This window comes from Nansenia antarctica (genome assembly GCF_963989245.1).
Source record: "Nansenia antarctica genome assembly, chromosome: 7".
NCBI lineage: Eukaryota > Metazoa > Chordata > Actinopteri > Argentiniformes > Microstomatidae > Nansenia > Nansenia antarctica.
This window is the reverse complement of record NC_137677.1, coordinates 45644415-45660292: the sequence shown is the minus strand read 5'-3', so window position 1 is coordinate 45660292 and position 15878 is coordinate 45644415. Positions and strand designations below refer to the sequence as shown.

The following is a 15878-nucleotide window of genomic DNA, read 5'->3' as shown; positions in this document are numbered from 1 at the left end:
ACTCAGGCTGTTTGAAGGGCAGGGGCGAAAAGAAAAAAAGGGCACCTACTGCACAACATGGGACCCCATCAGTGCACATGGTCAAGTTTAGACCATTGGAAGGGCAGCCAATAGGGCACATCCTCTAATTTTGCCACTCAAAAGGGAATTTTAGCGCGACGTTTTTCAACTGTGGGGGCACATGGTCATGTTTAGACCATTGGAGGGGCACCAATAGGGCACGTCCTCCCATTTTCGCCACTCAAAAGGGCATTTTTGCCACTCAAAAGGGCACTTAAGAGAGACATTTTTCAACCGTGGGGGCACCAGGAGGGGCGGTCGCCCCCCCTGCCCCCCCCCCCTCGAGTCCGCCAGTGATCCTACCACAGTCTACACATTGCGGCATACCAGGCTTTTCCTGATCCAGGTACATCATGAATAGACAACGGGCTTGCTGCTTCTTGCAGTCTAGTAGCTACGTGGCTCCACAACGACTCGCTCTAAAAACTGAGTGACCCTCGATCTCGTGAATCTCAAACATTTTAGAGCAAATCGGACAGACTTCATCCCCATCATGCAACAAGTAGCCTATTGAAAGGCGCTGATCGGCAAATGCTCAAAATGTATCCACTCAAACACGGTCTGTTACTCACATAGTATCTGTTATGAACACGAGGAAGTCATCGGGAGATCTCATTACCAAGTTCATTAATAACTCATTAATAACTCGAGATATAGAACACACTGTTTGAGCTGTTCATGAGTGGATACTTGGTGTAACATAAAGCCATTATGCGCTGGGCTGGTCCTGTTCTATAATTAATCATTGCAATTAGTCGTGTTTGTTTGCACACATTGCACATGGAAGAGCCAGAAAACCATGATTCTATTGGGTGTATTGTTCGTTGTCCATGCTCCACATAGTAAAACCATACAGTATCAACCTCAAATAATCAATCAATAATTCTCACTTTACTGTTGATCTATGTTATCATTGAACCATCATGGATGGCATCTGGAAAGATCATCGATCATAAACACCCAAGGGAAAAACAGTGGAAGGCCTACCTCAGCTTCAGACATGTCAGCCACACAGATAAGACGGAACATAACTACACCTAATTAGATCCATCCAACATGTCTAGGAACTACTGTAACATCAAATAGAAATATACAGAGAAACACACAAGCTATTAGACAAGCAATTGAAGAGATGCAATGTATCATGCTTTTACAAACATTCATACCTTGTTTTCTGACTTGTTCTGAAGCTATAGGTAATTGCAGATACAACAAGAAGAACCCCAGTTATTCTTGCATCATCAATGTTATTAACTGAAACCATCAGTAATGGCAAATATCACAAACTAGTAACACACTGCATACAAACGTATAAGACACAATCCCGTCGGAGGAGGTACGTTCCATTCCAATGGTGTTGTGTAACTGTAAAGTCAGTTTTGATGATGGCAGTTTTGGTTAGCTGTTAATTGACTGCAGATAAGTCTATACCATAGATGTTAGTCCTTTATATTGATTTTGTTTGTCAAGTGATGTCAGCTTCACTGAGACCTGAAGCACCCCCCCCCCCCCTCTTTAATTGTTCTTCAAAGTGTGTGTGTGTGTGTGTGTGTGTGTGTGTGTGTGTGTGTGTGTGTGTGTGTGTGTGTGTGTGTGTGTGTGTGTTACTTTGCTAGAGGACCTGACTGAGTCTCATTTACAGCCGGGCCCTGCAACACTATACGGTACACACAATACTCACACATGCAAATAAAATACAAAACTATAGCACATTGTGCCCCGCGGTGGTGTAGCGGTCTAAGCACTGGCCACTAGTGCATGCTGCCCACCGGGGACTGGGTTCGAATCCCAGCTCGCCAGATCCGGATATGGCCGGGGCACACACGGGGAGCGGCATATTGGGCCGCTCCCGAGGGCGGTATAGGAGTATTTCCGGACAAGGATCCGTTGCGCAACAGCACCCCCGGGGTGCCGGAATAACAGGTGCTGGGCTCGAGGAGCCAGTCAGCTAGTCTGCCTGGCGGCCTCTTCTGGGACTGCCGGCCACAGGGTCGTGCGGCGGATCCTTCGCAATACGCAGGGGATAATTGGATGCTAGGTTGGGTTCAATTGGCTACCAAATTGGGTAAAAAAGGGATACAATCTAAAAAAAATAAAAATAAAATAAAATAAAACTATAGCACATTCACAACAAATTCAAAATCAACATTATACAGGAACTAAATGAGTGGGCAGTACAATGACCAAAATCTGTTTTGCCTGTGGAGACACGCTGTACATTACAGGCAATCAACAGTCAATAGACTGCCATGAGAGCATTGATGTTACTGTAGGAACATTGGAAGTTTTGAGAGAACTGCTTGATAAATTAATACATTCCAATGAAAAACCCTTCTTGCAGTCAACGATCCCCAGCCCACAGGTTGATACAGGTCACAGTGGTGGGTGCAGAAGCTATCTCTAGTAATGAGCCACAAAGCAGGGCTTTTAGAACGGAGGCTGCCACACGCCTGTTGAGTGCTTGTGGGAGGAAGGTGTACCTTCTAGGGAATAGTGTCCATAGAGTGTTTGTTTGTGTTGCCTTTATTTTGATCAGTCGTCAGGGTGAAGAGGCAGTGAGAGGATACATTAGTCAAGCCTACTCATGCAGCAGTGTAACCGAACTATGCCAAGTGTATGCCGATTATGCTGATCAACTTACATTTTATTTACAAGGAATCTCATTGCAAAGCTTAGGTACTGTAGCTTATTACATAATCCTAGTATGCATGTCCCTCTGTCCCCTGTCACATTAATGACAACCAATCAAAAATCAGACTCCTCATCCCAAAAGACATGCCTGCCATTAATTATGTTGTCCTGTCGTTTACAAGGCTTTTAGATCTCTAACATAAGCTATGCATTAAGTAATTAGCATGGCAGACTTAAGTGAAGTGGTCTGTTGCTAATAAGGGAGTGTGAGTTCAACCCTTCAAACTCATGTTCTTAATCCATTGCGGTCTGGGTGACTGGGTGTTGGATGGTGTCAAGCCTTTTAGGCCTGCATTGGGATGCACACCCACACTCTCCTGAGAGGAGCCTCTGAGCGTGTAAGCCTACCGATTTGATGTGAGATCAAGTCCATCAATAGTGCATCTCGCCCTCACATCCCTGCTAACCTTGAGTGGCAGCCCAGGGAGGGAAGGACATTTCACGCCACTCGAAAAACCATTCATTTGTTCCTATTGATTTTCCAACAGAGAAATTATATGGGGAGACGGAGAGAGGGGAAACTCTGGCTGAAGATGTCCACCCTCTGTTAGTGAGATAAATAATTGATATAGCCAGAAAGCCCACAGATTTGATTAGTGGTAAGGGAGTTGACGTATGACAGAAGACGTCAAGAGGCAAAGTCATAATTGCTAGTTTATGTGTCCGGAGTGTTGTCTGAGCACATCTCTTTGAGTTATAAAATGAGAGCTGGAGTCCAGCCGTGTAAAAGGAAATCAAATGGCGTCAGTGCTTCTGATCGAGTTCCCAATTAAGAGATGCCGACAGGCTAACCTTTAGAGTGGGCTGCGTTGGCATTTCCTTGACCATCGCCCTGGAGCACTATGCAAAGGTCTGTGTTTACTCAGAACAGCAGGTGGAGGAGAAGCCCAAACGAGATCAGCATCATAAAGATCCACATGACAGGGTAGCTCTCCTAGGTTCATGATCTGGCTGATATTAGGCCTAGAGGATAGAACCACTGGGCTTTAGTGTTATTATCCAGCATCACCTTGTCCAATATCCATTACCCTCAGGAAGTGTCTTAGAGTTCTATTCTATAGAATTCTATAGAATGTATTGTCATTGTAAGTATGAATACCCATTGAGAATAGATTACTCTGTAGTAATTGTAACCCTAAAACATGATTCCCAAACCTTAAAGACCTGAGTCATCAGTGACCCAATGATCGTTTCCACAGTGTGCTGAATCAGTCTTGGTTGGTCTGATTAAGATTTTATGTAGTGGAGTAGAGACACTTTTGAGTCTGATAGACAAGCGATAGGAGTGGTAGAGTGAGTAGTGGGTCTGTGCTGCTGTATTGTATTCCTGCCACTCACCCTCGGTAGGTGTTTCACCTACAGGGTTCTCCGTCAGCCGAGGAAGGGACCAGTCCACCCAGCGTGGCTGCCGGCGTGCCCCCGGCCCCTGCGCAGCTCCAATCAAGAACCTGGAGATATAGGGTGAGTTCAGATCCCAGGCGGGCAAACTAGGGCTGGGATGTGAACTCAGATCGATCCCGTACTTGTTCCTGAGATCCCCAGGGAAGGGGGACAGATTTGGGGGGTTGTGGCTGTAGGGACTGGAGAGGTGAGGAGGACAATTGCAGGGTCCCCACTTTTCAATAACAAACACACAAGGCAACCTCAGTCCAACGCTTAACTGATGTGTTTTGACAGAATTACATGATTAAGAAACCTCATGGTTCTGTAGCTAGCTGTTCATATTATTCATTGCACAATAAAGGATAGATTTTCCCTGAATCTATGGAATATTTTGCACTGGTTACACTCTGTAATAGCTGTTTCACAGAATAAATACTGTGCTTTTCAACAAAGATTCCAGATGAATATTGTCGGAAAATGTAATCATACATGTTCTCTGCAAACATACACACACACACACACACACACACACACACACACACACACACACACACACACACTATACAACTACAATTACCCACTCACTACACACAGTAATTAGTGACTCTGACACCTTTTCTAACACCTATGAGATGAGATGGCTATAAATAAGTATCTGAAATGAGTTTGCTCAAATTGATTTTATTTTTTAAATTTGCCTAAGGAAAAAACATACTTTTAATTTGAACAACTGATTAAGAAGAAACAAGTACTGTAGGCCAATGATAACTAGTTTGAGCAGGATTCCTTACAGTTAAGTTAAATTTGACATAAATAAAACGTAGAAAAAACCTTGTTTATCTAGCTTCAGACTCCCCTCACCCCCTCACTGTGCCTCTCTTCTCTGCACTCCCTGATGTTGTTTGGCGTGCATTTTGGCCAAATCCATTACCCTTTTCACTCGTATTAGTACCATGCATGAGTCCCCCCCAACCTTATCTCCAACCGACATCAACATTTCCACACAGGCTTGTTGGACTATACTCTGCATCTCCCTCATTCCAGTCGTGTCAGAGTGTAACTACGGTCCTTGTGGAGGATATGGCACTCAGTTCACTCTTGTATGAACCTGGAGTGGGTCTCTACAGCCACTGGTGTTCTGGTTTCTTTTGTGAGGTAGTATATTGTGGCATGAATTCAGGACTCACATGAAAGGTTGCATTGAAAGCACTATTGAATACATTGATGGGTGCCCTGCAGTGTATTATCATTGTATGAAGTATATTGTATTTCCGACTGAGGCAAAATATACTTTCATTTCAGATGGATGTAGTATAACAATGCAACCACCAAATATGGCAAACTGGTTTCCATGTGTTATAGGTTTATAAAGAAATGTAGGTTATACCAAGAATTAAAATGATCTCTAACAACCACAAGGATAGTGTCATCTCCTCCACTCTAGATAGTGGAACATAATAATGGATGTTCTTTTCTCTGCTTTACTATGTTAAGTGTTATATATAGATTTCAGTGAAAGCTTGTCAGGGTTACTTTTGGCTTGCTTTGATGTCATCATCTCCCCCATACCTTTAGCAGCAGATGAGCACAGATCAAGAAGTGAGTCAGCTAGATTGACATGTAGATGACACTTTTGATTGAGTTTTTTTTGATTGAGAATGTTTATTTTGGTCCCCTATACAATTCACAATACAGATATAGGAAAATGTACATAGTCACAATTTATAACATCAGGACCAAAAAGGTGTAGGCTGAAGCCGTGGCTTCCAAAAAGGTGTAGGCTGAAGCCGTGGCTTATTGCGCCTACCCTACAATCTCCAGTGCAACAGTCTTTTTCCAAGGAAAAATATAGATGTATACAAAATGGTCAATTTCACAACAAATATTACAATTACATTTTCAGTCTTGTAGTTATCATTACAGGTTGATGATGCTTGTGTTGTCTGAGATACTTGATGATACACTGGAAACCTTGTTCTCTTTCGTCTTAATATATGGATTTTATAGGAACTTGTTGCTGACATTTTTAAAGCACTGTCAAGAAGAGCAATTACACTATGTGCATAGTTTAAACACCTTTAAACACTGTGCTCACTGTGAGGGATTGTGTGGGATCTGGCCCCAACATTCCACTATTGACCCACCCCTCTACCCCCTGAAGATACAGGCTGCCAGGCTGATAGAGGCTATCCTACATATGCATGAGTCAACATCTTTCTATTTAATTGGCACACTGTGTGCACTCAAGCTGAGGGAAAGGGCAGCAGACTGGATGGATGTTAAACATTTCTAAAAGGAAGCCATTTGCAGTGGTTTGTAGATGAAAGGAAGTGGTTCGTGGATCTCTAGGCGTATGTTTCTGCTTCTGTTTATAATACAGCGCTGAGAGAGTGTTTTGTTGTTTTGGTGATCTTGTAAATGTGTTTGTGAAAATAGTAATGTCTCTGCCTACCTGTCTGAGTCAATTAGAAGCAGGTGTTGTTGTCTACATTCAAGTCATGTCATTAGACCAGGGGCCTCATTTATAAAAAAAGTACTTGAACGTCATCTTTGACTTTCACGTAAGCACATTTTTCTAAACGGACGTAAGCATTATTTATAAAACGGGCTGCGATGGTTTAAAGTTGCGTACGTGCTTCCTTCTATAAATACCAACGCAGGTAAAATGAACGCAGGTGAATGAGGTTTGTATTAACGCCTGTGATAGCGACTCAATTATAGCGGCTGAATTAAGACAAGTGCTATAATATAGGGTAGGCGTTCGTCTGGAAGCGGGAGAGGGCAGAGAAGGGTGGCTTCCCGGTAAGTTGCGTTTGTAACGTTTGATCATGACAACTAACCAGGCACATGCTTATACTCAGTACTCAAGTTGTAAAAGAAAATCAGGGGAGGTGGTGGATTTTATCATATGAGGACAATTTTAGCATCCCCTCAGTGTCAGTGACTTCAGTGTCAGTAACTTGGTAAAAATGTAATTTCATGTGTGCGTGCCCCCTCGCACCTTGAAATAGCAGTAATACCACGTTCATTGATAAAATGACATAAAGTATGGAAAGAGGGGGGCGATTTTGACAGTTTTTATTTCTGACTCCAGTGCTGCTTATACTGTAATAATATAATGGTCTTATTCTTATCAGGTGGTCTTATTCTTATATGGCTGCTCACTCCCTTTGCGAACTCCCAGACACCGGAGAAAATCCAGTATAATTTAGCGCGTGGCCGGGCAAGGTCCGTTGTGGAACGCACTAGGCATGTTGAAGGGGAGATAGACAGCTCCGGAGGGATATAAAGGAAGACTGAAATACAATCATAAACATCAGGGGCCTCATTTATAGAAAGTACTCAGATCAAATGTTGATCTTACCCGTGTCGTACGTAGAAAACCACATCAACGTAGTGATTTATACAATTTCAACGTGAGTCAATTTGACCGTGGAAACGATCGTAGCTCTACGTCGAGTATTGACCTTGCGTACGCCCATTACCTACTGGTTATGCAGAGTTATTACAGGCATGTGAGCCGCACTGCCTAGTGTAATTCATGCAAGTGGCGCGTAATAAAATTAACGATATTGTTATCAGCCGAGAAAATTTGTTTAATTCAAGATTTAAAAGGAACTGATGTTTATGATTGTATTTCAGTCTTCCTTTATATCCCTCCGGAGCTGTCTATCTCCCCTTCAACATGCCTAGTGCGTTCCACAACGGACCTTGCCCGGCCAGGCGCTAAATTATACTGGACTTTCTCCGGTGTCTGGGAGTTCGCAAAGGGAGTGAGCAGCCATATAAGAATAAGACCACCTGATAAGAATAAGACCATTATATTATTACAGTATAAGCAGCACTTGAGTTGAGGGGGGATGGCATCCCCCCAGAAATAAAAACAGTCAAAATCGTCCCCCTCTTTCCATACTTTATGTCATTTTATCAATGAACGTGGTATTACTGCTATTTCAAGGTGCGCACATATGCAATGACATGTTTACCAAGTCACTGACACTGAAGTCAAATGACGCCGAGGGGATGCTAAAATTGTCCTCATATGATAAAATCCACCACCTCCCCTGATTTTCTTTTACAACTTGAGTACTTAGTATAAGCATTTTGCCTGGTTAGTTGTCATGATCAAACGTTACAAATGCAACTTACCGAGAAGCCACCCTTCTCTGCCCTCTCCCGCTTCCAGACGAACGCCTACCCTATATTATAGCACTTGTCTTAATTCAGCCGCTATAATTGAGCCTCTATCACAGGCGTTAATACAAACCTCATTCACCTGCGTTCATTTTACCTGCGTTGGTATTTATAGAAGGAAGCACGTACGCAACTTTAAACCATCTCAGCCCGTTTTATAAATAATGCTTACGTCCGTTTCGAAAAATGTGCTTACGTGAAAGTCAAAGATGACGTTCAAGTACTTTTTTTATAAATTAGGCCCCAGTTCCTTTTAAATCTAGAATTAAACTCATTTTCTCGGCTGATAACAACATCGTTAATTTTATTACGAGCCACTTGCATGAATTACAGTAGGCAGTGCGGCTCACATGCCTGTAATAACTCTGCATAACCAGTAGGTAATGTGCGTACGCAAGGTCAATACTCGACGTAGAGCTACGATCGTTTCCACGGTCAAATTGACTCACGTTGAAATTGTATAAATCACTACGTTGAAGTGGTTTTCTACGTACGACACGGGTAAGATCAAAATTTGATCTGAGTACTTTCTATAAATGAGGCCCCTGACCTCTTGTGTGAACATTGTGCTTGGAACATTCCTAAAGAATACTTCAGTTTGAAGGTGGAATTTCTGAAAGAAGCTTCTGAGAAAAAAACTCTCTCAACACTAAAAGCTGTAAACATTGTACTTTATTTCCAAAGGAAGAATAGTTTTAATTGATATTTTCCTGATTTGCTGATGTTTGGCATATAGCCTAACACAGCAATAGTTACAAGTTCAACATTATTGTCAAAACCTATCTCTGTATGTAACAAAGGTTTTGTCATCTTCCAGAGTATAGTGGTGAGATACAATGTTTTTTTTTGAAGGAATGAATCTCAAATATTTGGGGATAACTTAATATCATTCAGAAGGATACTGAAGAGCAACATTTTACTGTGGATAATCTTTGTGCAACCTTAAAGATTGTGTGTGAGAGAGAGAGAGAGAGAGAGAGTGAGAGAGAGAGAGAGAGTGAGAGAGAGAGAGAGAGAGAGAGAGAGAGAGAGAGAGAGAGAGAGAGAGAGAGAGGGAATATATTACGGTAGAGTAGTAATTCACTTTCAGCAGCAGATTTACTGTACTGTACATACACCACATGCTGTAGGACAACATACAAGGCATCAACTGCTTTGTGTTAAAACCTGTTGGATCTAGACTGTGTTCAACTAACTAATCTCTCTCTCTCTCTCTCTGTCTCTCTCTCTCTCTCTCTTGCTACCTCTCTGTCTTTCTGCAGCCGTCGCCTTGTGAATGGTGTCGCTGTGAACCAAATAACGAGGTGCACTGTGTGGTGTCCGACTGCGCCGTCCCTGAGTGTGTCAATCCTGTCTATGAGCCAGAGCAGTGCTGTCCCATCTGTAAAAACGGTGAGGCCTCTCTTTTCCCATTAGAAATCCACTCTCACACTCTGCAGAATGATGACAATTTCATCAAACGTTTATCTGTGACTAAGCCTATCTTTTGAGGATCAGGTCGTAGGAGTTGAGAATGTCATTTATGTTTTATGTATCAAATCATTACCTTGGGCCTCAGTGCCACTAATGAGGGGTACAGCTTTAATTATAGATGAGACACTAAGCAGAATAAACATTGGCCGATTGATTCAGGCCATCGTGGGAGGGGAATAATGGGCCCCCGGAGACTTCTTTATCTCCCATTGCCCTGATGCCCTTGTCAGCCACAACCAATCCCCAAATTAGAATTATAGGATTCCGATGGCTCATTGGCTTGATACAAGTCAGGGCGTAAAATATCCCTTAGCCAGCCCAATCCTGAGGGACGGAGCATTAGGCCTGTATGACTGAGCTGACTTTTCCTCTTTTATTCACTTTCAATACAACACAATCTGGGAGGCTGGAATGATCAACATATATACTGTAGGTGTGCACTAGCATATGTTTTGGTTATGATAGGCTGAATCTGTGTAACAAAAATGTGGTGTAGCCACTGAACTGGAGTTGATCCACGTAAGCAATCACCACAAAACCAGGCAATATTATGCTACTTGCAGAATAGGGACGGCTGTAGTCAGGAGAGCAGAGGACTTTTCATTGCATGCATTCTCAAGGTAATTGTAAGTCACCTAAAGGCTTTTGCATGGTATCTAATTCATAACAGATGTATAAATAGATATGGTACATTTTAGATTTAGACATCTCATCTCTCCCAAAACTGTTAGGGTTAGGGTATGTTTCCTCGTAGCACCTGTAATAGTAGATCTATAATTAATGAGGTCACAGACGTAAGGAGTATAAGGAACATTCCTGTAGCCCCCATTCCATACACACACACGCACACGCACACACACACACACACACACACACACACACACACACACACACACACGCACGCACACACACACACACACACACACACACACACACACAATCTCACACACAATCTCACACACACACACACACACACACACACACAATCTCACTCACTCACACACACACACACACACACACACACACACACACACACACACACACACACACACACACACTGGCTTGGGGAGGAGGAAGAGCTAATCCAGAAAGACAGGATACGATGACGCCCTCGCGGCAGTGGCATTTCAGGGAGCTTGCCGTCTCAACCCCCCAGGGAACCAGGTCCAACTCTGGCAGATGAATCTCTTAAACTCGGGGGTGGAGTAGCGTTTAATGCTCATTCTTGGTACACCGTGGGAGGATAGATCTACTCATGTATTCCAGTTGGACGTGGAGCCTTCAGGAGACAAGTGTGCTTTTGCAAAATCACCTGCTCTTGAGATAATGGGTAGAGCTTCAAGCCTGTGAGGCCTTTCCGTTTGAATATATACAGTACAGAAGCCATGGAAAATGAGCTCCTACATGCATCAGTAGACACACATTGACTTCTCTTGACATGGAGACACAGACATTAGGCTTTGGTATAATACTTCCTCAGGCTTGTGACAACTTGAAGAATCCCTAAGCACCATAAACATTTTAGATTTTCTTGCCTTGTAATAATAATAATACAAATAGAAAGGTGTTCAGGAGAATATGCATTCCGTTGTATTCAGGCCAACATGTATCCTACATATGTTTTGTAGGAATATAACCTCTGATTCAATCTGACATTGTTCTGTCAATTTTTAACCTGCCACTGTGCCTTCCTGGCAGACTATCATGTAAGCCGATAGAGACAGCTAAAGTCAGGTAACACTCATTCTAGTTGACAGTGCTGATGGACAAGCATGCGTGGCCTTGTACTCGTATGGTGAAGCCAGCCAAATAGAATTTATTTAGCCTTTTTTTGAGATGACAAGCAGATGTTTGCAGGTGTAGATATAAGATATTATAACAATTGAAGACATGGAATGTAGGTAATATAACATATTTGTGGACAAACTATGCAGTAAGCCATGTGTACAAACCAAGCCCCACATTTCTGACTTTGCATTGGTTTTGAATGGAGCCCCAGTCTGTTTTCCATCTTCTAAGGTGACAGGTAGTGGAAACAGTGTCCTTGTGCCCTACGGCACTCAGATCTGTCCGGCCATAAACAATCACATTTGGCAGCACTGGAGGTTGCCTACTTCTCTCATCAACCTCTGCCCGGTTGTCTGTTACCTGTGCCAACTGTCCTGAGCTGGATCAATGAGAGTTAGGACTTGGCAACGACTCACAATGTCTCCACTGGCCTTAGATCGATGCGCTTTTATCATGTCCAAGTTCACCAAAGGACTTGTCCTCCTGATGTCTATATCAGGATGGGTATGAGGTGGTTGAGAGAGTCCTCTTTCTCTGTTCGGTTCGTCCAATAGAGGCTGGTGAGGTTCTGAGAGGCAGAGGGGTGCCTCCGGATGCTTAGCTCCCTGTTAATGCTGGTCCTCGACTTGAGTCAATACACTGAGGGGGAGGAATACAATACTCTGTGCCACAGATCATTAAGGGCTGCTTAGGTCCCCAGACAAGCTATTGTAATGCCACAAGTATCAGATCTTCAAGTACATCAAAGTTCAGTTATTGCAGATTTGAATTCTGCTGGTTCATTAAATGGGACGTGTACCCTGGAGTCTTAGTGCTTATTAAAGTCACATATGTGACAGTAGCTGGTGAAACCGGGAACAAGTCGGCAGCCGTTCAGATGTTCAGACTTTTATTCTGAAATATTTTAATTGGACGTTGTTGAAAATCAATGACATGCTCGGTAGTCAACTAAAACAGCTTGCTAGGTAGTAGTGAGGATTACTCACCTAATCCATTGCATTGCAATATTTTGGCTTGACTAGCGAGTGTGTCATAGACTTTCACCAACGTTGACATTTATTTACATTTTTCTGAATAAAAGTCTGAACAATTTGATTGGTTGCCAACATGTTCTCGGTTTCACCAGCTGCCATCACATATGTTGATGTCCTTTCATTCATTACACCGTATTTGCTATCTGGATAAAAATGAGTTAGGGACACAGTGATCTTGATGCTTTTAGAGGCCTATATCCAGCAGATTTGATAGATCTCTGTTTAAAAGAGCTATCTAAAGTCACCGTCACAGCAATTGAGCCACTGATTGCTTCGTTTAAATTATTAACAGTGGAGCGAATTCCTGGTACCTGCATCAGGAGTACCCCTGTATCAGGAGTGACAAATAAAGATGGCGTGTGCCTCACCCCAAGGCCATGATCTGTCACTGAGGTTTTTGTGAGAGTATTTTTTTTTTATTTCAGGTGTAGTGGATGTTTTATTACCCTCAGAATGTAGATAGCCATGAAGGGAGAAATGTGCATCATCTTGCACCATCTAATTATCAATGACAGTATATTATCAGGAGATTAGCTACGCCAAAGTCATGCTTTCAAATGAGGCTTGGAATAAAAGGAACACAAATCGTATCAACATATAAAGAGAACAACAAAGTAATGTAATTTCTGGGATGAAACAGATTCATGCATTATTGAGGATTGTTTATTGTATAAGAAATTGTTATGGATGTGCGTAAATCTCAGTGTTTCAGGAATTTCTAAGGAGGCTGAGAGGTTTTCATGCAGACTGGAGTGATTACCAGCATCTCCCTCCTGCCTCTCAAAGCAGCTTTCTCTCTGTGCTCCAACCACGAGCTCTGTGCTGCCAAGCCAGCCCCTGCCAGCCTCCTCTGCTCGCGGCGCATTAGGATGCAAAGCGCTCCATGTCGAGGGAGAAGGAGGCTAACAAAAGCGCTTTAGTGTTGCAAAAACAAGCCCATCGGTGCATGCCCGTGAAAAGATCTGTGCGTCTGTTCTGACATCAAACTCCCAAGGGCTCTTTGCATCACTCCGCCATCCCCTCTAAAAGAACCTCCCGAGAGCTCACACTCATTTCTGCTTCTCTCTCTCTCTCTATCTCTCTCTCTCTCTCTCTCTCTCTTCCCTTCCCATGTGGCAGGTCCAAATTGCTTCGCCGGAACAACGATCATCCCAGCCGGCATTGAAGTGAAGGTGGACGACTGCACCATCTGCCGCTGCCACAATGGGGACTGGTGGAAGCCTGCGCAGTGCTTGCGGCGGGAGTGCCTCAACGGCCAGACGTTGTCATAGAAACCCTGCCGGGGACAGTGATATGCAGGCAGGGCTCTACCGCGTCAAACGCCCAGCTTGTATGATTGACAGGACAGGAGCACAATTCCTAGGCAACCTGAGACTGCATAACTAGCTGCAACGCTCTCGTACACACAACAACCACTACTTTACCCACAGAGGAGGAGCAGGAGCAACCTTTCTTGAGACTGTTTTTTCCTGTTTTAATTGTCCTATATATTTTCTGAGAATTACTTGCTTATGCTGCTTATACACAACGTTTATATATTTCATGAAGACAACTCATTCCTAACCATTGGCACTGTTGAAATGCTCAGTTGTCATATGCTTGTTGTAGCTGTCACTCACGTGTTGTAATATTAGATCTACAAAGTTTAACAGAAGGCAGGACAACTAGTAAGCACACAAATTCATGGCGCCCTTATGCTACATGGAGCTAGGATTGGCATTGACAAGTGGCATGGCCAAGCTGTGTTCACAACGCCTGTTTACTCTAGTTAACTCACAGGGATTTGGTTCCCACTACAGTACTTGTAATATATGTTTTATAGGTCAATGGATTCACTCTTGATTTTGATATGACATCCAATGTCAGCATCCTAATGTGCCATTAACCTCAGCTGAGCTGTCACTGTTACTGTTATTCTTAACATGAACATATGTAGCACCTATAGTCATCTTGACGTCATTGTGTTTGAGGCACCATTATCTACTAGGGGGAGAACCCAGGTCAGATATCCAATAGACCATTGACTTGGTGGAAAATTACAGATCTGAGTGGGAAATGGTACCGTACCAAGTTATTATGGAGGGCAAATTCACTTTGATATCATGCTACCCAAACTGAGGGGTGGGAGGGGATGCTATAGCATCAATACATTGGGCAATCCCTCCTGGTTAATTGTTTCCCCCCTATGGCCTGAACCAACAAAAATATTCCTACAGGCTAACAGCTTGAACTTGTTATCTAAGCAATTAGCGAGCCATTAGCAGCCTGCTTTAATTTCCCTTAATCAAGGAGTATTCGCTTATAAATCACCCACATGGGCCCTAAGCTCTGCAGTCTGTGAGCACACTCGGCAAGAACTTGAAGACAAAGGGGAAATCTGCATATGTCTTGATGGTTCAAAGCAGCAGCACACACACACACACACACACACACACACACACACACAGACACACAGCCTTTCATCCTCCATAGACCCATACACACATCTTTTGGTAATTCATTTTCAGCTTAAAAATGTTGAATGTTGCACCCAAGAAGCACTTAAGCCAAAAGGCTCACAATGCGACAGCTGTTTTCCTCCTCTTGTCTACAGATTATATAATAGATTTTCTGTTTTGTAACCTCCTCCATATCTGCATAGCTTTTCCACTGCAGCGTATGGCCGTGATCATCGTTTAGGCTGGGCTAATAATGCATTACGTATAGAATCCCAGGTTCAGCTTGAGCACCAAGGCAACAGACAGCCTCCGACCAACCTGTGCCCACACCCCTGCGTTTTTGAGATGATAAATACTAGTCATTAATTCAACAGAGAATTCTACTAAGCCCGTGCCGATTCATCACTAGTATTTTTTTTATTTCAAGCGAATCCATTCCTGTTAACCTTTTGGACCCTATTCCACAGCCATGATGGATGAACTACTTAATAACGGCTCCAAGCTCTTGGTAATGAGACAGAAATGAACAAAGGAGCTAGACCCCTGACTAAAGAGGTAAAGGAATATCACATAAGCATTACTCCTAACAATCACACAAACTCATCGCCGCAGGTTCCTCATCATTTTCTACCAAGCTTTAGTCTTATGAATGATGAAATATTCATCAGACTGAAAGGATGAAGGTGGAGTTTAATCCTGGCCGCAGAGACGCTCAGGTCATTTCTATCATTAAACTGTGATGACTCTAAGTATCTCCAGATGAAAAGAGAGGCCCCATTAATCGAGCTGACTCATGGCTAAATACACGGCTGATGTA

General features: G+C 43.1%; 1 protein-coding gene across 1 annotated transcript in view; it reads left to right on the top strand.

Moving 5' to 3' along the window:
• vwc2l (von Willebrand factor C domain containing 2 like) overlaps positions 1 to 13894 on the top strand; it is a gene marked incomplete at its 3' end in the record, with an annotated part of 15190 nt that extends 1296 nt beyond the window's left edge. Inside the window, exons 2-4 of the mRNA XM_080535610.1 lie at positions 4114 to 4212; positions 9591 to 9720; positions 13743 to 13894. Coding sequence (XP_080391736.1) covers positions 4114 to 4212; positions 9591 to 9720; positions 13743 to 13894 — 381 coding nt within the window. The remainder of the gene's footprint in view (positions 1 to 4113; positions 4213 to 9590; positions 9721 to 13742) is intronic.
• Between the last annotated feature and the right edge of the window lie 1984 nt (positions 13895 to 15878).